Below are 21,293 nucleotides of genomic sequence, written 5' to 3'. Positions count from 1 at the left end.
CAAAGCTTGTTTGACCTTGGCAGCTGATAGAAGAAGGGTTCATTAGCCAAAGCTGCTCCCAATATATTGATGAAGCTATAGCAAAAATGCAATGGTTTTCTTTCATAATAACTGTAGAGCCTGCTCGAGGTCCATCTGGCATTCATCGTCGCCAGATTGGTCACTCTGCTCAAAAGTGATCTGCTCTCCGCAGAGAGTGCAGAAAGGAAGACCAACCGTAGGGTCAGACGCAACATCCTGTGTTACACCTGCTGTATCGCCTACTTGGCTGTTGAGTTTATTCTGAAAAACACAGTGTGAGGTTGCGGGTTCGCCGACGTGACAGGTTCGGCAGGAGAACATCAACGTATTCGTCGTGCGGTCTTCTTTTGGGTAGAGGAGGTTAGAGCTAGAGGATCATACACGTTAGCTGCCTGATCAAAAGTATTCTTGAGTAGAAGGGCCGTACCATTCGCGACAGAATCGAAAGTGGATTTGATCAACGCTCTGGGACTGGTCGCCACCGGTTGTAGACGAGGGAGAAGCAGACATGGCGGGTAAGAGCTCGACGGAAGATGCGCAGATCAGTAGCTATAAGTCCCTTGAGAAATGACGGTACCTGAGCTGTTGAAGACTTTAGGATCCCAGATGGTGATGGTCGATTGCTTGAACTGCGCAGTGAAGAGGTAGAGTGACGCTTGACTGCTTCTGGCGAAGCGGCCGCACGGACCGTCAGCCCTATTATTCCACCTGAAACTGGCAACGTTCATCCAACTTCATCTGCGGAACGGCCACTTTTACTGCTAAAGAATAGGTGAATGAGATAGGAAGCGAACAAGGATATTCTTTGATCCAGCTAGAGCTATAACGTCTCGCAACCAACAGCAGTAGTTTTTGGACAGTTGCTTTTTCAAGTGCCCCGTCAGCAGTTGTTGACAGTAGAAGCCATGGTGAGTTCCTGATGATTATGCCCGGGAGCCCACTCCCTGGGTCGATCAAAAGGACTGTATTGGTGACTGTTAATAGGCGGAGTCAGGCCTTCCCGCAGGCTGGGAAGTTCGTCATTCTAATTCGAAGAACCTACCCTATTATTTCAACCCCAATACTAAGGAATCCCGCTGGGAGCCTCCTGCGGAAACCGATACAGAGAAGCTGAAGGTGTACATGGCCACCTACCACAGTGGCCCGCCAGATCGCTATCCAAGTGCCAGTCAAAAGGAAGGCCAGATTAGGGCAAGCCATCTACTTATCAAACACCGAGACAGCCGCCGGCCCACTAGCTGGAGAGAAGCAAATATTACACGGACCAAGGAAGAAGCCATTGAAATTCTTAACGGCCATTTAAAACGTATCATGGCTGGAGAGGCGACTCTAGGGGACATTGCTACAACCGAATCAGATTGCAGCAGCGCAAGGAAGAAGGGAGACCTGTAAGTGAAAATATCGCCTTTTAGCTATGCCTTTTACTAACTGTGAGCGCAGTGGATTCTTTACCCATGGTGTCATGCAAAAGGAATTTGAGGATGCATCGTTTGCGCTCAAGCCAGGCCAGATCAGCGGGATCGTAGAAACACAGTCTGGCGTTCATCTCATTGAAAGGTACTTTGCACTGACTCTATCTTCTGAGGTATCGATCACTGACACAGCACAATCAGGATTGAATGAATCAGTGAATCAATCTTTTGTGTACCTAGCATGCTATTCACAAGACCTTCTTAGCCGTCATGTGCATCCTGTATCTGAATTCTTTCTACGTACTTTTCAATCAAAATATACCAATGATTGTGCCGAGATATATATCGCCTTGGAAACCAATATTTATTTTTCTTTCTTGCATTTTGATCAACATCGTCTTCAATTTCCTTCATACTACATAAACAAATCTGGATTCTTGTTATCGGATATTGCCTCCAACCTCATCTTCATTGGGTTGATATACTACTACTAACGGCTAGAAAACTGAAGGATATCATCAAATATCACTGTAAGTCTCTCTACCTTTGGCAACTGCCGCTCTATGTACTCAAATTCATCATTTGTTTGCAGATGACTGGTTCCCAAAGCAGCCAGAATGGCAATCAGGCCACCCAACCACGCAATACTCCTCCACCCTTCACTCCAGGTGGGGTTCTGATATCTCTGGAGACGCATAGTGATAGCCAAATGCAACCTGATGATTCACTCCCGGACCTTGGAACTGAAGCTCTCACCAATATGAGCGACCAAGACTTTCTATCTATGTTCGAAGAGCATCATATGACTTCCTCAGATAGTAACCTGAACACCAACTTCAATAACTTGGTCGCGCATCAATCCGATTCCCCTCAGTCAAATGTCGGATTTACTCCTCAAGCTAGCACTGGCCCCGGCAACACAAGCGCAGTGCTCTCTCAAGTGCCATTTCTGCCCAATAATCCCCATGGCTCAGTGACTACTTTCTCCGGTCATACTTCACAAAGCCCAGCTGAATCCGGCATCAAGCCCTTTACGGGCGTGGACGAGATTGACAAACAGGCTAAAGCGATGGTCGCAACAATGGGACACATTCGGGTGCAAAGCTTGGTTGGATGGGATCTTTTGCGCCAGCAGCATAATAACTCCTTGGTTTTCTATATGAGCTGTGTCCAGCGGCCCCTGGAGGGCGGAGCCGATTGGAGCCAGTATTTGGAGGAGATGCGCCTGAGTTACAACATGTTGAGGGACTATCAGATGCAGGCCTATAAATCGATTTGCGGCTGCTTGAAAGTCTGGCTCAAGTATTACCAACATATACTCAAATCCGACACCCTTCGAGACTGCCACTACGAGTTTCGACAATACGCGGAGCTTCAACACCATGTCGTGGCATATCGTTTCCCCGAATGGCACCAACATCCAGCTCTCGAGCTCGCACAGCAAAACGCTAGCCAGCAGCAGCAGCAGCATCCTCCGGCATGACTTATTCCAGCGAGAGGACTATGAGGTAAGCTGTGCACCTAGCTTCTTTCGTTTCGCCTTATTTCTGACGTCGATTGTTCTAGGATCTGGATTCGATTGCCCCCTGGGTTCCCTGGGAGGTTACTGTTTTTTTACTCAACATTGATGTTTTCTCCACTCTAATTGCTTGAATTGATATGAAAAGTCTTCTTTGGTCTTCAGATCCAGTACTGAACCCCTACTCGCTGCTATCATTGGTTTCTTGTGGGCTTCCGGCCTCCGCCCTGTTTGAAGTTACGGAGACTACCACCAAAGCGCATCCTCCAGGTATAGTCCTTGATGATGGTCTTCCATGCAGCTATATGAGGGCAGACTGCACTTGTAAATTTCTTTGAACAGTGATGTTACGCCGAGCTTTCAAAAGGCACAACTTGTGATTTTTCAACCTTTTGTTCTTTTGTTATTCTTATTCTGTATCTGTTATAAGACCCAGTAAATGTGAAAGCCTTTGAAAACCATGCTTTATCTCAGTGTCTCCAACCCATTCCTTCATCCTGTAAAGCAATCAATCTGATCTTTATGCCTGACTGAAAAGGGGGTCAAAAGAAGATTAACATCACTATGGACATTGGCATCGCGCCCATGGAATCGAATTTCATCCCTATTACCAGCGGAGCCTCCCTCCCTCATCACCTTTCTTCCGTCATACCGCTCGACATCCGTTGCGCACTGGGTCAAGCATACTACGCCGCAGAACAGGCCCGAAGCCACTACAAAACCCTTCAGAAAAACATCAGCAACCATCTCTACCGACTTTGCCGGGTCGACGACACTTCCGACTTCCATGAGCACTGCTCTGCAATCGACCGCTTACTCGGATGGGGCCTGGTAGGCGCGCGATCTAATAATACCTCCAAGTTGGGAGTCACGCTCACCGCAACGGCCAAGATACCGAGCTTCGTGCTGAGATTCCACATTGACGAAGCGGCGTACAGAGACTATGCCAAACGCCACCAGGCCATGAGGGAATCCTTTTTCAAGGGGTCGCTCTCCTACTGGAGACAGACTAGACGCAATTGCGAAGTGATCTTGCACAAGGCCAAGATCTCTCCGATGGACAAGAGCATGTGCTGGGACTGGTGGAATAAGTTTCTTGCAGAGGTGGCGGAGTGGGAATCGAAGCTCGATGATCTCGTCGTTCCTGAATGGGATGCCGTGCTTACGAAACTGTCGGCTTTGGTCGAAGAGAGAGTGGATCTGGGGGATCATTGGGCTGGGGCGGCGAGACGGCGGGCGATCATGCCAGAGGCGCTGTTGCCATATGGCGGATAGTACAGGTTAATGGTGTGAATTCCGGTGGCTCTGGGGGGAGGATGGGATTTATCATTTTATCCGGGAAGAGTCCGTCCATGCTGCTTCAAAAATTGACCAAAACGCCGATATATTCCTTTCATTTTAAGCCGATTCCAGCGCATGGGAATCTAGAATGTGCCTGTGAAGGGGCTCGATAATTCTGACATCTAGAGGCTCTAAAAGCCCTGTACGATGGAGTGAGAAAACAGTGAAGGAGGTGTAATTCGGATTTGCATAGTCAATAAATCTCATTTGATCCCTGTAGTCACCGCCCAATCTTCTGCTGGATATCGGGGATCTAGAACATCATCAATGGAGAGGTAGATTTGAACGAGCCTTTCATACGGAGCTTGAAAAGCGCAAAAGTTTTTGAGACATTACTAGATATCACTAGGATTTGCACTTCGATCGCGGGGATTGGTATCGAGAAAAAGGTCTCCAAGGAAGATTCGCCCGAACAGGTTCAACGCTGTGGGCAGTGGGCTATTATCATTTAGAATCCGTTTCAAGGAGAAGTCATCTTCTTCATCAATAAAAGTAATCATTCAATATCTGTCCATGCCTCTAAACCGAAGCGAGTGTATCATTCAAACTCTGCCAATTCATCCATTATCAAAACAATTCCATACTTAGATCTCAGCCTAGCAAATTGAATCGACAACCTATTGTTCGGGTATATTCGTACTCAGCCGTTCAAGCCGTGAGGTTATGGCGTCGATGACTGCAGCCCTGTATTTCGCAAGCTTGTTAGTCGCAGCCTGCAAGGATCGGCAACGGAGGGAAACCTACTCTCTTTCAACCATATCCATTGCTTCTGCAACTTTAGCCTTTTGTAATAAAGGCGGAACCCTAAGTGGGCTTGAACGGGCATCCGGACTGAACGTTCGGCTTTCTTTGGAGCTTTCAGGTGAACGTTTCGCTTCAGAAACAAGCTCTTCAGCTAAAGATTTGACCTAATTCCACTGTCAGCAACCGCTAGTTTCGAAGAAACAGTACACACGAATGCCAGTTCCATACCGTGTTCAGCCTTTCGATCAGCTTTGACTGCTTATCGCTCTCTACGCCCCCCATCGAATCCGCGAGCGTGTTCACCTCTCGAACCCAGCTATTCTCTTTATCGCTTATTGGTCGTCCACCAGCTCTCAAGAGCTTGCTTCGAAGAGTGTTGTACCGCAGTACCCAGCTGCTTTTGCTTGGACTCAACGAGCGGTCATCCTCGAATCAAGTGCTTCTTCGCGGCCCGGTTTTACCAAGTGGTTGGGCCACGGCGGACGGTTCCCTGCGAGACATCATTGATTCTTTCTGCAAGGTCTACTAGTTGATTCAACTGGTCGCGCATCTCCCCTTGCAGTCTCTCGCACCTGCGGAAAAGAACCGAAGCGGCCTTTTCAAGCGCATGCGTATATGCACTTAGTATTCGATGGGCAGTGGCAATAATATCGAGTGTCGCGGGGGAAAGGCGAATGGGCTCTTTTAGAGTGTGCTTGCGGCCATGGGATACGTGATCATCGATAAACGTTGTCAATGGATTGGTAGCGTAAAATATTGAGGGGACTTGATACGGAGCCCGTTGAGGGATAGGCATATGGGTTTGGTAGTTGGCGGCGTCTGGTTCAAACGGGACCAATTCTTGAGTGCTCTCCAACTCCCCAGATGCAGCGGATTCCAACACCAAAGCGTATACTTGCGACGGCACATATGTGAGCAACATATAACCTAAATCAAAGTCGTACATCACTAGACTGTTTGTAAGGTGTTCGGGACCACCCAAGGATCTAGAGGCAGAAATCTGAATGATCTGCTCCCGCTCTGCAATAGAGCCGTCACATATGACGCTGATCCGAAAGGCCGACCCAGCTGTATCTGCCGACTGTAACTCTGGCTCTAGCCGCTGTACCCACGAAGAGAGGGAAATGAAGGTAACATTGTTGGCTGTTGTCAGGAAAAAATTATACCTCGATCCAGAATCTTCTGAGAAAATAGGCCAAGAGTTCGGTTGAAGATGCTTCTCTCGAACAGTCTCCAAAGACTCAAGTAGTAATAGCTCTGAAGCATCGGACATCGGTGTGGTAAAGGTGCCCTGGCTGCTGCCAGGGAGCCACTGACCCTCAACCCCATCCATCTCAAGAGCTATGTGCACCATCCCCTTTTCAGTAGCAAGGCAAATGATGGTTCCAGATATGCCGTCCTGTTTGCTCTCATCAATAATATCTCGATCATCTTCACCGGCCAAAAGATCGTCTGTTTCGGGCTTGGCGGCAATAACATAAATATCCGTAATGTCAAGGTCATCCGGCTCTTCTTCAATATCAAATTGAAATGGGCCCTGCAACCGTGGTATGGGACTGGGCTGGGCTGGGCGAACCCGTATTTCTGCGAGTCCAAAGTCATCCTCAACTTGTATTGGCTCTTGATTGTCGATTTCTCGAAGCCATGTATACCGCTGCTCAACAGCTTTTCGATCGTCATTTTCCTCCGCAGTGTCCTCTTGCACTGAGGCTAATTTATGGATTATCGAGGTTGTCAAGCAAGAAATGGCTAGGGCAGGAGCCCGCCATTTTGAAGGTAATAGAGGGCAAAGCGCGTAGACATCGCCTTGCCTCATTCCCACCCACAGAGTCATCGATGCCCATGCATCCTCGTCGTCGTATCCATGACCGCCAAAAGTTGCTGAAGCAGCTTCCATGTCAAACACGTCCGCAGAAAACCCTTTATTTTGACCGAATCCAGAGGGTGCAAAGTCTTCGTCCGAAGACGTTCCGTCGACCAACTTTTTCAAATCAATGGCTAGGGTAGGACGATCAAAAGACCAATTATCCCTTCGATCAATTTCCCAAACGCGGACTGCTGAGTCTGCCGTGACGGTTACGATACAGCCTCCAAAATTGTCATATACGCCTAGCGGGTGCCATAGCGCCTTAACCACCGGTGATTCAGGGATGACATGTGTGGCAGGACCAAGTTGATATGTTCGTAGCCTGAGAGGAGAATAATCAGGATTTGACAAATGCGACGAGTCCGGTAAGATGGCGATGTGAATAGTGTGGGTAGTCAGGATAGCGAGGAATGCGCCATTCGGAGACGGTATAAGCTGTCTTATTTGGCCATATATCGGTGCCGTAAGAACCTGTACATGTTAGAAATAATCGCAGCGCCCAGTTGTGAATTTCGCCATACCCTGTATCTTGATTCAACCTCAGAACTGCCCCCGTTCGTTTTGTTCCCGGCGCCATTCTTGGAAATCCTTACAGACCCTGAAGACACAGTGTCGGTTTCGTCAGAGCCATAGCCCGTTTCTCTTCTCTTTTGCCTCACGCCTTCCTGCCACTGATCTTTTAGGAGAGCAAGATTTGCCCACCGAATCTGATTGTCCACCACTGCGAACACCTCAGTGCCCCTCCGGGCTAATATGTTGGTGGGCCCAAAATACGACTCGGCGTCATTCTCGCTTGGCTTCTTCGAGCTCGAGCTTGAAAAAAAAGTAGCCCCCGGCGAAGGCCTGGATAGCCAGGCTGGCGCGTAGTCGACAACTCGCGGCATTGGGAAGCGACTGGTGAAGTGACAGCGCAAAAGGATCGTCCAAGGGTAACAGCGCGTAGCCAATTGATGCTCGTTAGCACCAAGTCATGACAAAAGCAATCTATAGCGACGGTTGAGCTTTGTCTTGAAGGTGGTTTTCACGTTTGATAGTTTCACTTGATCGGAGCTCAAAGCGAAGCCAGGCGCGCCAAGCCAAAAGCTCCTAAACTTCCATCACAGCTTCGCAGCAACAACATCCTTTCGACCTTTGCGTTTCCGACCTCGAATAAAGGAAGATGAGGGGCACTATCGATAGGCTTGATAAGCCCAGCACGTATTATTTAGGAAAGGTATGTTGCTTGATGCTGCGACTCTCCACGAGCTGCCTGCTAATTTGTGGCCCACTGCATAGAACAAAAGACGAAAGCTGGGTCAAGGCCGAGACGAGCATGAGGAGAAAATCGAGACTGAGGATCCTCTAAAGAATGCGACTACCCTTTATGTTGGGAACTTGTACGTGTCCATCGTCGACGGGTTGGCAAGTCTAACCGCTTTGCGCCGCCAGGTCATTCTACACGACTGAAGAACAAATACACGAACTTTTCGCTAAGTAAGGACGAATCGCTGAGCGCGAATATAAATAAGCGGTTTGGGGCTAACGAGTACTAGGTGCGGTGAGATCAAGCGCCTGGTAATGGGCCTTGACCGGTTTTCGAAGACGCCCTGCGGTTTCTGTTTCGTTGAGTACTACACACATCAGGATGCGCTTGACTGCATGAAATACATCGGAGGAACAAAGCTGGATGAAAGAATAATTAGAACTGATCTGGACCCTGGGTTCCAGGAAGGCAGGCAATATGGGTATGACCTCCCCACCCAAAGTGTCAAATGTTTTAGCTTACAATGTGGAATAGCCGGGGTAAGTCGGGGGGCCAAGTAAGAGACGAATACCGAGATGAATACGATCCTGGCCGCGGAGGGTACGGCCGTGCAATCGCGGAAGAGAGACGAAGAGAAGAAGAGCAGTACGGCAGAGGTAGGTAGGCAGGGTGAGGTTCAGCGGTTACTGGCGCAAAACGGCGTAAAGCAGCAGCAGCATATTAGCCTTCAATAATTCAAACAAGGTCTATTTAAAATATCCAATATTCGGTACAGAATGTACAAAAATTTTAGTTGACCATTTTATCGACAGCCAAGGTGGTTTCGGACTGAGCCTTTTCCACTGCCTCTTGCACTTGCTGGAGCCACCACATATGAATTCTAGGATCCTCGGTCAATTCGGGATGGAAGCTTGTCCCAAACACGTTTCCCTGTCTGACTGCAACAATGTCGCCAGCATCTGGATCGGCCGCAACATCCAAGCCGCGGTTGGCTAGCCTAGCCGCCCTTCCTGGTAACTTTGCGAGCACGTCCACATGATCGCTCATGGCCTTTTGCGCTACAATGTTCTCCGGTTGTCGCGAGGGTGCTATTACAGTATCCTCTTTCTTTTGTTCTCCAGACTGTATGGAGTCACTGTGAGGAAGCACCTTTTCCACAACTGGGGCTCGGATAAAGACTCCTTGGAACGGCTGGGGTGGCTCGATATTGTCCACGGACGATAGGAATGGCAACTCTAAGCCCGCCTGGAAACTCTCGGTTTGACGGCCAAAATGGTTCCTGTTCACGCGCACATCTAACCCACCGATAAGCTCCTGGCCGCCCTGTTTTGTTCGATTCGCAGACTCCGCCAGGAGGATCAACCCCGCACAGGTTCCCCAGGTTGGTTTCCGGTGTACCCTAGAGAATCCATGTGAGTTTTTCGTGCAAGACTCGAAGAGCAAGTGTTGCCTCATACTTGACAAAGTCTCGAAGCGGCTCCAGCAGATTCGACCGCGCAGCCACCAGTGCAATGGCAGTGCTCTCTCCGCCTGGGATAATCAAGGCATCGCAGCTCTCAAGCTGCGCCTGGGTTCGGACTTCAAGGAAGCTCCATGTCTGGGGTTGCTTTGCAACTAGGCTCCTTGAGGCCGCTTGTAGCAGCTTCAGATGCTCAGCGAAGGCGCCTTGAAGGGCGAGGACACCCACAGTAATCGTCATTGCATGTTCGTGTGAAGAGTGAGTCGAAGAGCAATTCTGGTAGAAACAGCGGGGATAACCGCCCTCGGATATAGGTCGGGCCGTGATGCGGGTTTATCACTATCAATATCAACCGGCTGAGACCAACGACAATTTCGGAGGGAGGTCGTTGGGAACGAGAATGGCGCCCTCTGCGGATGGTGTTCAGCAGCCGTGTGTGCTCCATGGACTGTCGCGATGGTACATGGACACGCGATGGCTGACTGCCACCTCCCCATCTCTGCCGTTGCTCTCGACCCTCCGCCCGCAAGACCAAGAGACCGTCAAGGCGTACTACCATTTGGCTGACAGGCATATGTCTCTTGCATCATATTTGCTCAAATATTTATTTATACATCGTGCTTGTCGTGTGCCATGGGATAATATTGTCATTAGTCGGACTCCAGCGCCTCACAAAAGACCGTGCTATATCCCGTTAGTCTCAGAGGATCGCGATGAAAGCACAGCACCTGTTCCAAACATTGAATTCAACGTCAGCCATCAAGCTTCGCTCATCGCGTTAGCCGGCTGCGTTATCCCTGGGGATTTTATAATCGAAGCACCTCCGGCAACTGCAAGCACACCTGCTAAACCCTCCCCTACTACGGCCCCTGCCACGCCGCAGGTCGGCATCGACATAACTTGCACAGACGAGCGCTCTCGGCGTGGCCAGAACTCAATTCCGGCAACGGAAGCAGAAATGCATTCTTTCATAGATATCTATGATCAAGTCTTCTCATCTCGAGAACTGGACACTATGAAATCCCTCCCTCTCTGCCCTCCGCGCACTGTGCCTTTGAGCCTGGGAGAATCGATTCAATACCGTCTGCGCCGCTTCTACGCGTATTGGGCTTTGAAAGAAGCATATATAAAAATGACGGGCGAAGCATTGTTAGCGCCCTGGCTGCAGGAGCTGGAATTTCTCAATGTCAATCCGCCGGAGCCGGCGATGGACGGGGAGCGACCGGTGTGGGGGCCACCTGAGACCGGGGTGCAGGTGTGGCTATATGGGAGGCAGGTGGAGGATGTGAGGATCGAGATGGTTGCGTTTGGCAGAGAATATTTGGTTGCGACGGCGACGAGGGGAGGCTCTGGCTTTGGAGCTAGCTCAGTTGAATTGGCCCCTTGGGGTGATTTCAGGCTTGTTGATATCGAACGTGATGTTACCCCTTGTGCCACCGGCCAATGTCAATGTCTAAGGTGACTGTTGGATACTGAGAAGCTTTCGGTTTAGCAAGTTCATCAAGACGATCAGGGCCTATCGAGCCAACCTCTAAATTCGGGATTAACCACTAAATATATCCAGGGTAGATCTGTGATATCCACTGTTCTTTTGAAGATCAAATAAAGAAGTTAAAGCACCCCAAGTCTAAATACAAATGTGGTGGAAGTAAGAAAAGCGTATAAGCCCTACTCAGACTCGAAAATATATGAACGAAACCAGAGCGCCGATGCCATGCAAAAAAAGCCCTCTATTGCGTTTAGATCGCCCTTTTATAAGCTCCATGTTTTGATATTAACCCAGTCATCGAGTCATTTCATGTCGTGTCCTTTTCTGGATGTAGAAGAAGCAACGTTCTCCTCGCGTCGCTTGTAACGTATGCTAAGGGATAACTTGAGTTCGTGCTCGTATGCTCAAGTCCTCCTCCATAGCTCATATCTCGATGGCACTGGATTTGGCGGCATTGACTGGTATGCATCTGGCTGGAGTCCCATTCGAATGTGACTCCCGGAACTTGTGTAGTTCCGTAAGGGCTTCCATCATGGAATCTCTGGTTCTGAGTGTCAAGCCATCGACGTCTGCGGGAGTAAGGCCCTTTGTGCTAATAGGCGGAAGGACTAATATGCATCACGTCAGTTCAGCGTGCCCACAGCAGCAGGAGGCAGCTTTTCAAAAACGAACCTTTGATCCTGATCCCGCCAGCATTAAACCTGAGCTTCTTGATATTCAACACATGCGAATAATTCTCCACCACAATCGGCACAATATCCACCCCCGCCTGCACCGCCAAATGGAACGCCCCCTTCTTAAACGGCAACAAGCACGGCTCCGACGAATAGCTCCGCGTCCCCTCAGGGAAAATAAACACACTCTGCCTCTGCTTCCGCATCTGCTCCGCCGCCCCATCAAACGCCTTCAGCGCCGTCTGCCGATTCGCGCGATCAATAAACACCGTTCCCGACAGGGCCATGAACCACCCCAGCACCGGCACGTTGCGCAGCGACTTCTTCGCCGTCACACTGCAGTACGGAGGGAACACCGCCCCGAGCATCAGCACATCCAGCTCCGTCTGGTGATTCCCGATAAACACGGCCGGGCGCGTCGACAGGTGGGATTTTCCCTCGATGATGTCAAAGTATGTCCCCGTCGTCAGCCACATCACCCACTTGAAGCTGCGGGCGACCGCCCACTGCGAGACTCCGCCATGGCCGCTGATGCGAAGGACGACGGACGCCAGGACCCCGTAGGCTGCGCAGAGGAGGAGCGAGGCGTATGCGGCGAGACAGCGGGCGAAGAAGCCGGCTCGGGGGACTTTGATGGAGAGACCGAAAAGGCCGACGGTGAGGGCGACGTAGGACGTGAGCCCGGACACGACGTATGTAAGGACGGACATCCTTCCGTGTATTCTTGCGATTGAATGGGCTAGTGGGACGGCCTTCGCCGGGGGAGATCGTGGACGGAGGAAGAAGATGTTCGGCGGGAAAGGGATTTGGGTTCAAAAATTTTGGGGTTGTTCCTAGCCGTGTTTGCAAAATGTTGAGGAGCAATGCCAGAAACCAGAATTCGAAACTTCGCGTTCGGGGGTCTTATTACTACAGAGTAGATATGCAGACATTCGCACTCATGTGGTGTTTAAAAGCCTCTACTTCATTCCAGTGCTGCTGATCAGTATCGACCATATGTATGAGCATCTGATCTGGTCACAATCCGGCGTATCCTCGGCATCACCAAGAATTGGTGAAGCAGCAGTCTCTTCGCTGAGACCAACACCCAGTGACCCCTTGAGAAGCTTCAAGTGATTACATTTTGCAAATTCGCCCTGGTTCAATTCTTAATGATAAGTGGATATAGCCAACCGATAGGTGCACTTCATGTCCCCTTTTTCACCCAGCAGCTATTGCTCCCTCAGAATCCAGGATCAGAAAAAAAAAAGGAACAATTACTATGGAAAACTCAGTGCTCATGAGGAAATGGAAGCTTGCAGATGCCGGCTATACCAAGAAAAAAAGTCGTCGAAACCCAACGCCTGTTCCCAAAAGCTCCAACCTATGCTCATGCTGAATATCAACGTATTTCCAACGCCCGGTTGAGCATGGGATCGGGAGTAATCACAACCGACCTCCAAAGGAATCCCGCTCAGCCCAATGCATATAAAAGCGGAAATGCAAACGGAAACGCCATCGTACAACCTCAGCTTAACGTAATCGCGAGGCCTAGGCTATATCGTCGTCAAAATCGTCAGGGTTTTCAAGGGATTCCATTGCGTCTTTGATGAACTGGGCAGCCTAGTATCGAGTTGTCAGTTTCAAAAGCCTAATCAGATAAACGCATTAGTATGCCTAGTACCTTTGGATCCAAATTCAATGCAGTCGTGAAATGCCTGATGGCATTCCCCTTGTCGTGCATCATTTTATAAAACTTCCCAAGCAGATAATGCACATTCGGTTCATCTGGTGCAATATCTTTCAAAATTTTGAGCTCAGAGTGAGCTTGCTTGAGCTCTTGAAGTTTCAAAAGGGTGCGAGCCTTGCGCAAACGCGGAACGACTGCTTGCGGCGACAATGAGCAACCTCGAGCATACTGTACTAATGCGCCCCTATGATTCCCCATCCGTTCCAAAACCAAGCCAATGCAGCATATCAACACCACGTTGGTTGGATTGATACTGGACGCTGTCCGGTAATGCTGCTCCGCAAATTTAAATTTACCCATTTTTTCATATACCTTACCCAGCCCGTACCACGCATTGTAATGCCGGCTATCAGCACCAATCGCATGTCGGTAGGCATCCATGGCTTTATCATGCTCTTCATTTGAAAGATATTCATGGCCTTGTAGAGTGAATGCGTATGCAAACCTGGGTTCCACTTGAGTTGCCCGTTGAAAACATTTTAATGCCTGATCATGGTCTCCTTCAAGGGAAAATGAATTCCCTATAGCACACCAAGCCTGGGGGGACAGGCGATCAATTTCCATAAGCTCGTGTGCTAGATATGCCAGTTCAACCGCATTTTTCAGATGCCAGAGGACTGTTGAATAGACCTCCATATCCTTCAGATTGTATGGTGCGATTGTCCGCACTCGAACAAAGAATTTTTCCGCCTCGCTGTATTGCGCTTGCTCGTAATACGCACGGCCAAGATGTGATAAAACCCATGGAGTTTCTCTCTGACTTTGCGGCAATGAATTGAAGATTTGAATAGCCTCTTGACATCGATAATTGGATAACGCATTGAAACCACTAGCAAATTTGGAGAAGAGTTCAAGGGTCCAGCCAAGAGCCTCTATCTCTTTCGACCTATCGGGCTGTGCACTCTTATGTTGACTACCGGCGGTCTCCTTTTTATCAATGTCCATTGGTTCTGTGACCGCTTTTCGGCTGCCGCTCACGGCCCTCGTCATACTCGAACCAGAGACATTTCGAGACTTCACGCCCGTGGATTTGACCTTTTTGATCTCGCGGCTCTCTTTCGATCCTGCTAAAGCAGAAACTTTAGCTGAAGACGGACGAATTTGATTGAAAAGCCGGACACTTCGCCTCTGCGGAGCTCCAGGCTCGGTTTGCTGAGAGGAGGAACTAGGTGCAATGTGGCCCGACACAGTCCTCTTACGGTCAGCAACGAGCGGTACGGGGGCTTCACGAGTCGAAACCCCTTCCTCAGCTTCAGTTCGGGAGCGGGTCTTCGATCTGGTAATCGTAGTTTTCATCTTTGGGGGTGGATCAAGGTTGTATTCGTGACCCAAAACCTGCATGGATCGCTGTTTTCGGGCTGGAGCGAGTGGTGGTTCTCCGAAAGACCCTGATCCGATGCCACCGCTCCCATTCACTCGAAAGTCATCGGAATCACTTTGCGCGATAGGCGTTTCCATGCCTTCGGTAGCTAAGGAGCCGCCCGAATTTACATTCAAAGAATTCCCATTCAGCTTTTCCCAAAGCGCGGAACAACCTGATCCACTGACTCCTTCAGCACGGGGATTGAGAGACACGAAAGGGTCCACGTTATTGGAATTTGGTTGTGTCTGCAGCGGACCGACTTGTGCCGTTCCTTGGACGAAGGAGGAAAGGCTCTCTGCGGAAGGGGATGCTGTCAGAACCGCTATCATCTCCGGTGTCATTTTGTAGATGTTTGGGACTCGAACGTTAGCTCCTAGTGGAAACGATATTAATATCGAATGTTAAACAGCACTACCTGGACCCCTCACCTGCTTCGCAAAGGCCTAGAAACGCATCCCAAAGAAAGGGATTCAATTTCAGCGCTTCAACATAGCAGTCCACAGCTTTATGTATATCCTTGTGAGCTTTCCATAATCGTCCCTGGAGGCATAGAACGGCTGCGGCATCAGGTAGATGCTGGCGACGGCTTTCACTATGTTTGTCTGTTCCAGAGTCAATTAGCACTCCAAAAACAGTGATGACCTCTTCGTATATATTCAAAACCAGAGAGGTATCACGCACTCCAATTGTTTCTGGATATCCAATGTGGCCTACTCCGCTCCAAAGCGGTGATTCCTTCCATGTACTTCCCAAGGTCCAGACATGCCTGAGCATAAACGTACGAGCATCCGAGATAAGTGCCTCTAGAGCCGGAATTCCTGCTGACTTCCCATGCCGCTTTCGACTGCCCAGCTAAAAGGTGACAAAGGGCCAGCAAGTAGGCAGATTCTGAAGATCTCGGCTCGAACGCATGTAGGCGACCCGCAACGAAAAGGGCATTTCGGATTAGGTTGTTGTCGAGGTGATAGTAGACCAATTGCCGCAGTTGGCTGGATATATGGGAGGCTGACGGGGGCATGTTTGCCAGAGCGAAGGAGTAAGAAAGGGTGGCGGAAGCGGGAAGATATCTAGGTAGCTCAAAAGGACGGCAGTAGGCCGTGTAAAGGTACAAGTGACGGGAGAATGCCGACAATAGAGCGACGGGAGATTAGGACAGCGGCGGGAACCGTGAGTGTTAAGCGCGATCCGTGCAGGGCTGAGGGGTTGCCGGGACGTCAGGCGGGAACTGCTTGTAGGGAGGCTGTTAGCAACAAATATCAACCCGATGCCAGAGAGATCAGATCGAAAAGAGATGTCAACGCACCTGAGGGGCTCTTTTGATACCCTCAAAGACAGCCAGGGAAGCTATTCTGTGGTCATTAGTTGGCAGCTGACCGGATTGCACTGGGTTGACGGAACATGGTGAAGAAAGCAGGCAGTTGAACAATGGAAACGGCCTGGAGCGAGAGTAAAAGTAAGCAGAACTGATGAGCAGTGCTGCAGCAGAGTGTGAACAGTGCTAGATATCTTCTAATTAGTCGAGAGAATGGCTGCAGATCCGGGCTTTGTCAAAAGTGAGTGCAGGTAAGAATGTTTTGGTTGGAGGCTAGTTGGTTGGCTAGTGCCAGGGCTGTTGTGGAGGGCAACGCCAGATGACGGCCAGACAGCAACTAAGGATAGATGATATTGGGGATTCAAGAGAGACTGTGGGCTGGAATATGTGATCTCAACTGACGGAGGAGCAGTGATGGGCTTGTTTTCATGATATCCAGAGGATCCTCACTAGCAGTGGTGGTTCGCTGGTTCCTTATCCTAAGCAAACTAAATCACATTCAAGAGAGCCCTGCTTAACTCGTTACCAGTCGTGCATTCCTCTTGGTCTCCGTCTCTCTTTCTTACATGATCTAACTATGTGAATTAGAGCAGTTCTCACATTGATTCTCCCCTGCCAGTAGACTTCATATCTGCCCACACCTAAGGGTGCAAGTTAGTTAGTTACATAATCGCCAACTGAGCTCTTCACTGCAGCTATCAACAAAAATCACTCTCCTCGACATTGGCATAGACCAGCACCAAAAAATGGCCCAGGTCCGCGAGCCCCCATGGCATCTTCCCCCCGTCTACCTGCTAACGATATCTAGAAAGCAGCCAAAACCCTCGCGGCGAGGAACAGCGCTCTCCTGCGCCAAACCCACCTCACCACCCTCACCATCCACGCCATCTTCCTCCTCCTTCACTTCCTCTTCCGCCGCCCGCGCTCTCTCACTCCATACGCCATTTTTACCATCCCAACTCTAATCATAGAATTTTACTTTGAGCGCCTAGGCCGCCCGCGCTACAACCCCGGCGACAACTCGCTACGATCTCCCGGCGAAGATCTGGATGCGCCCGGCCTGACGGAGTATTTCTGGGACGTGCTCTACTGGACCTGGGGGTGCATGGGTGCCGTGTGCGTTTTTGGCGACAAGGCCTGGTGGCTGTGGGTTGTGGTCCCGCTGTATTCCGCCTGGTCGGCATATACGACGTTTATGGGCGTGAGGAAGGGATTTGCCGGTATGGGTGGGGATGCTGGCGATGCTGCTCCAGCTGCGGATAGTAAAAGGCAGAAGAAGTTGGAAAAGAGAGGGCAGCGGGTAAAGTACCGTTAGGCGGGTTCGGGAATTGTTCTGATGCTGTAGGATATATACTAGTGATCGAATGTATCATAGACACATACTTGGACAATCTTGTTCCGTTGGTAGGATTCACAAATTGCATAGTTATGGTACACACATAGATCATTTGCAGCAAAAAAATAAATAAATCCACCCGCCAGACTAGGATATAGCCATATCCCACCTCAGAAAACGCCTCTAAATTCAGATATCCATAGCTAATTGCGCTCGTCCGGCTCGGATCCATTTTCTTCTCTTCCAAAGCTAGGTTCGTACGTTGGCTTCCGGGGTGCAAACAACATGAGAATCTCACGCGGCAGGTTCATTTTCAAACCTACTCCTAGGCCTTCGTACATGCAGTTGATTCTTGCAAGGTTCATCCAATCAAAGAACCACTAGTCATGAACACACGGCTGCGAACAGTCTTCGGCGATTTGTGTGAAGATTTATCCGGTGGACTGGCTGTGGTCCGGTGAGGTTGGTGAGATGGGATTTTGCTGTTCATCAAGTACGGTGTCGTCCAGGGAATCATTCACGTCGGTTGACGCTGGGTGGGATTCGGTGTCTACCTCCCATGCTTTCGTCGAGTGTTGCTCTGGGGTCCAAGTCCTTTGGCTCATTTCAGACGATTTGATAATAGAAGGAGTAGCCTGATCATCCCCGAAAACAACACTATCGTCATCCATATATATTTCAGCTGGGGTATCGGCATCGACCTCGTCGATAGTGGCAGTGTTCTCGGGTCGCGAACCATCCGCCACTAATTCTTGTGGCCTGTCGCCAATAATATTTGATGTTGGTTGTGCATCGGATACCATTGACGTTTCTTGCGCGCGAGATTCGAGAGATACAGCTGCTTCTTGCAGCGATTCGGAGTAGACATCGTTCACCCGTTCATGTATACTCTTCTGAGCGGCCTCAGGTATGGTAGAGTAATGATGTAAGGCCTCAGCTTCAGCAATGCTACTCGCAGTTTCCGCGCGGTCAACGGCATCCAAGATAATCGCGCTAGCTTCCTGAAGAACTGGGGAGCCCGCGTTTTGAGTCGGTACGGTCGTCTCCGATGTATCCCTGGTTTCCCGAGGAATGTTCTCTGAACTAGAACGTCGTTCATCAATTGAGTCGGCAGGTAATTCTTCCGCGGAAGCCTGTGGGGAGCTGGATCGGGACTCCATGACGGGGGTAAATCCCAATCCCGTGTTCGACTTCGTTTTGGAGCGGACTTTAGCAGGGTCTATAACACTTATATCAAAATTATCGCTGGTGTCACCGGTTTGGGTTTTCCAAATTCCAACTTTTTTGATCATCAAAAGTTCTTTGGCGGCCTTCTCTGCAATCGCCATCCCTCGAGACAATATATCATCACCAGTGGCTCTAGCTTCCAAGAGAGCCTCGTTTTCCATGCCAACATTTCTCACTTCGTCATGCCACTCGGAGAACTGCTTTTTAAGGGCATGGAACTTAGCCCAATCCTTATAGGTCACCCCATCCATCCACGCCCATCTCATACCAATTTCCTGAAGCCCCAAGTCGCGGATGTTATCTAGAATGTCGAGCGTGGATCCCACAACCGCAGAGATGTGTTGCATAAGACCGCCATCGTATTCGTCAAACCATGTTCGTAAGGAGTGGGCTCGCTCCCTAATGGTAAAGCCCGAAGCTCTAACGGCCTCCGTCAGGGCCTGTTGCGCCGCCTTTTCCTCGTTAGAATCAGCATCCTCCGATAAACCGCGAACGATGTCATTGATGCGTGCTTTCAGCTCTTTGAGCTCGATTTGCGTTACATTTCCCAATTCAGATACAAGTTTCTCGCCTTCGTCAATAGTACCACTATTTCGCAAATTCTCTACAACGGCCACGACCTCCTTTTCTAGCTCGTCACAGCCTTTATCGGCGGCAAGAGCAAACTTTTCTTGCCATGTTTTTAGATCGCTGCCTATTTGCTCTTGAGCTCGTTCTCGAGTTGGGGAAAGGGTTGACGAAGCTGATGCTGCCGTTTCGGTGCTAGGGCTCATTTGTTCTGAAGGCATAGGTGTCACGGACATGCTTGGCTTGAGAAAACTTGTGGCAGAAGCAAAGCTTTCAGTTAGGCTACAAAAGGATTCTGGGTGAGTACATTGTCCGTGTATAGTAAAGGGCGGGGAATGTCCAAACCTCTCGGCATCTTCCTGCAAACGCTTGAATTTCCCGCCTTCGCGATAGCTTGCAAGTTTTGCACCAATCTTGAGTAGTTGAGGCTCTACATTCTCAAAATACAAGCCGGCCAACCGTGGCAGTAGGGTATTATTAAAAAAAGCAACAACACCGGACCAGCCCCTGCGACTGTAGGGTATCGCAGTTCTAGCTAAAAATCGATGGGTGGAAACGTATACCGCATCAGTAACAGGTTTCAATCGAGAATATGCTGGTACTACATATCCGTCCCGAAACCTGACCAACTGTCCCGAAGCGGATACATATTGAGGAATGACGGTTGCTTTCACATATTCGACGTAAGGCCCAATTGTGGAATCATAAAAACTAGTCATAGCTAGTTTAAATGATTGTAACTGAGGAGAAACAAGGGCGTCCCATTTGCATTTAGAATATAGTAGAACTCGCTGGACACGAGGAGCTCCGTATGTGCGATAAGTTTTTGAGGAGATGTTTGCGACGGGGATGTACACCCGATCTTGGAGGGCTAGTGCGTAGGGCCGCACCGCCATAGCGTAGGGTTCAGCGTAAATGCGGTAGTATGGAGTAACATGAGGCTCTAAACGAGAGCGTGCGATCAAGTACGGCTTGCAAACCAAAGGAGATTGTTCGTTTAACCCCGTAAGGTCTGTCGGACATCGAAAGAAGGCGGTCCATAATGAATACCATATTGCGAGTCTAGTCTCATAAAGTAGCTTTAGCTTCGCCAATCAAGATGAAAAAGCTGGGAGAGGTACTGTACCGGAGTATGACACTCAGTGCGCTTCGCACAAACCCAGCTCTAGCTTTAGATCGGTTATTGGAAGGAATTGATCTGAAAGGTGTCTTAAACTGTTCTTCCTTAAGCGCAATGCCATTCTCTAATTTCGTCATTTTTAGACGGCGACGCCAGCGGCGTACTAGGCACCCCACGTAATATTGGTAAAAATCACTGATAAAAGAAGGGCGATATGAGATCAAACGGGCGCAATCCCTAAAGATCCATTGATTAGTCTCGCTCTTTGCAGCAGCTTTGGAGAGTCATCGCTTACGGATGGGAAGGAATTCTAAAAAGAATAATTTGGCCTCAAGGAAAGATGAGGCCTGTAACTAGTCCACGCCATTCACAAAGCAGACCGGCACAGCAAAGCAAGACGGCAAGGAGAGCTCTGTTGCATGCTCGGTTTCATGAATTTTTGGGGTTGGAGCTCCACGCGATGGGGTGAGGTCATTTTGCTTGTGATCACGCGTTTGGGTTGGTGCCTTGGTCCGGCGGAACCTTTATCCGGATAACCGGTCTTGGCTTATGTAATTTTGAATTCTGTTATCATTCATTGGGTAGAGTGAAGGAGCTCCGTTTTATATCAGCCAATAACCGGTCACACATCTGACTTGTTTGCCCACTCAAAAGCTTGGAATTATAAAATCCCCGCTGTATTATCCAATCAAATCGGTTTCTCACCCGCGATTTCATCGTTGCCACTTGACTGTTCTTGTGCCTTTTGCAATGATGATGCTTGTAAGCCACGAAGGACATCCAGCTCATAATTTGATATATAGTAAGCATATCTCCCTTTGACATCTGATGAGACTAATAATTTTCAGTTCCGGAATCATTTGACCTCAT

The 21,293-nt window shown here is 49.4% G+C and overlaps 10 protein-coding genes across 10 annotated transcripts; 4 read left to right on the top strand and 6 right to left on the bottom strand.

Annotated features, from left to right (window-relative positions):
- Nucleotides 1-102: 102 nt before the first annotated feature.
- On the bottom strand, nt 103-531 carry UREG_00801 (uncharacterized protein; the record flags this gene model as incomplete). The annotated part of the gene is made up of 2 exons (XM_002541241.1): nt 103-388; nt 449-531. 2 exons carry the CDS (start codon nt 529-531, stop codon nt 103-105), a joined length of 369 nt encoding a protein of 122 aa, XP_002541287.1.
- Nucleotides 532-1,143: 612 nt separating this feature from the next.
- Nucleotides 1,144-2,916, top strand: UREG_00800 (peptidyl-prolyl cis-trans isomerase ssp-1; the record flags this gene model as incomplete). The annotated part of the gene is made up of 4 exons (XM_002541240.1): nt 1,144-1,409; nt 1,462-1,705; nt 1,935-1,963; nt 2,133-2,916. 4 exons carry the CDS (start codon nt 1,144-1,146, stop codon nt 2,914-2,916), a joined length of 1,323 nt encoding a protein of 440 aa, XP_002541286.1.
- A 600-nt stretch (nt 2,917-3,516) lies between these two features.
- On the top strand, nt 3,517-4,227 carry UREG_00799 (uncharacterized protein; the record flags this gene model as incomplete). The annotated part of the gene is made up of 1 exon (XM_002541239.1): nt 3,517-4,227. The coding sequence occupies one exon, from the start codon at nt 3,517-3,519 to the stop codon at nt 4,225-4,227; it is 711 nt and encodes a 236-aa protein (XP_002541285.1).
- Nucleotides 4,228-5,033: 806 nt separating this feature from the next.
- On the bottom strand, nt 5,034-7,788 carry UREG_00798 (uncharacterized protein; the record flags this gene model as incomplete). The annotated part of the gene is made up of 4 exons (XM_002541238.1): nt 5,034-5,201; nt 5,266-5,401; nt 5,499-7,375; nt 7,426-7,788. The coding sequence occupies 4 exons, from the start codon at nt 7,786-7,788 to the stop codon at nt 5,034-5,036; spliced, it is 2,544 nt and encodes an 847-aa protein (XP_002541284.1).
- Nucleotides 7,789-8,936: 1,148 nt separating this feature from the next.
- On the bottom strand, nt 8,937-9,846 carry UREG_00797 (glutamine amidotransferase subunit pdxT; the record flags this gene model as incomplete). Its single annotated transcript, XM_002541237.1, has 2 exons — nt 8,937-9,546; nt 9,605-9,846. 2 exons carry the CDS (start codon nt 9,844-9,846, stop codon nt 8,937-8,939), a joined length of 852 nt encoding a protein of 283 aa, XP_002541283.1.
- Nucleotides 9,847-10,006: 160 nt separating this feature from the next.
- Nucleotides 10,007-11,068, top strand: UREG_00796 (uncharacterized protein; the record flags this gene model as incomplete). Its single annotated transcript, XM_002541236.1, has 1 exon — nt 10,007-11,068. The coding sequence occupies one exon, from the start codon at nt 10,007-10,009 to the stop codon at nt 11,066-11,068; it is 1,062 nt and encodes a 353-aa protein (XP_002541282.1).
- A 450-nt stretch (nt 11,069-11,518) lies between these two features.
- UREG_00795 (AtaAp protein) lies at nt 11,519-12,479 on the bottom strand (the record flags this gene model as incomplete). The annotated part of the gene is made up of 2 exons (XM_002541235.1): nt 11,519-11,703; nt 11,768-12,479. The coding sequence occupies 2 exons, from the start codon at nt 12,477-12,479 to the stop codon at nt 11,519-11,521; spliced, it is 897 nt and encodes a 298-aa protein (XP_002541281.1).
- Nucleotides 12,480-13,299: 820 nt separating this feature from the next.
- Nucleotides 13,300-15,879, bottom strand: UREG_00794 (protein bimA; the record flags this gene model as incomplete). Its single annotated transcript, XM_002541234.1, has 4 exons — nt 13,300-13,371; nt 13,433-15,234; nt 15,290-15,627; nt 15,707-15,879. 4 exons carry the CDS (start codon nt 15,877-15,879, stop codon nt 13,300-13,302), a joined length of 2,385 nt encoding a protein of 794 aa, XP_002541280.1.
- A 1,040-nt stretch (nt 15,880-16,919) lies between these two features.
- Nucleotides 16,920-17,488, top strand: UREG_00793 (uncharacterized protein; the record flags this gene model as incomplete). Its single annotated transcript, XM_002541233.1, has 2 exons — nt 16,920-16,958; nt 16,982-17,488. 2 exons carry the CDS (start codon nt 16,920-16,922, stop codon nt 17,486-17,488), a joined length of 546 nt encoding a protein of 181 aa, XP_002541279.1.
- A 452-nt stretch (nt 17,489-17,940) lies between these two features.
- On the bottom strand, nt 17,941-20,560 carry UREG_00792 (uncharacterized protein; the record flags this gene model as incomplete). Its single annotated transcript, XM_002541232.1, has 2 exons — nt 17,941-20,365; nt 20,463-20,560. The coding sequence occupies 2 exons, from the start codon at nt 20,558-20,560 to the stop codon at nt 17,941-17,943; spliced, it is 2,523 nt and encodes an 840-aa protein (XP_002541278.1).
- Between the last annotated feature and the right edge of the window lie 733 nt (nt 20,561-21,293).

Source organism: Uncinocarpus reesii, genomic scaffold (genome assembly GCF_000003515.1).
Source record: "Uncinocarpus reesii 1704 scaffold_1 genomic scaffold, whole genome shotgun sequence".
Lineage (NCBI taxonomy): Eukaryota > Fungi > Ascomycota > Eurotiomycetes > Onygenales > Onygenaceae > Uncinocarpus > Uncinocarpus reesii.
Note: the sequence above shows the minus strand (reverse complement) of the source record. Positions and strands in the feature narration are given on the sequence as shown.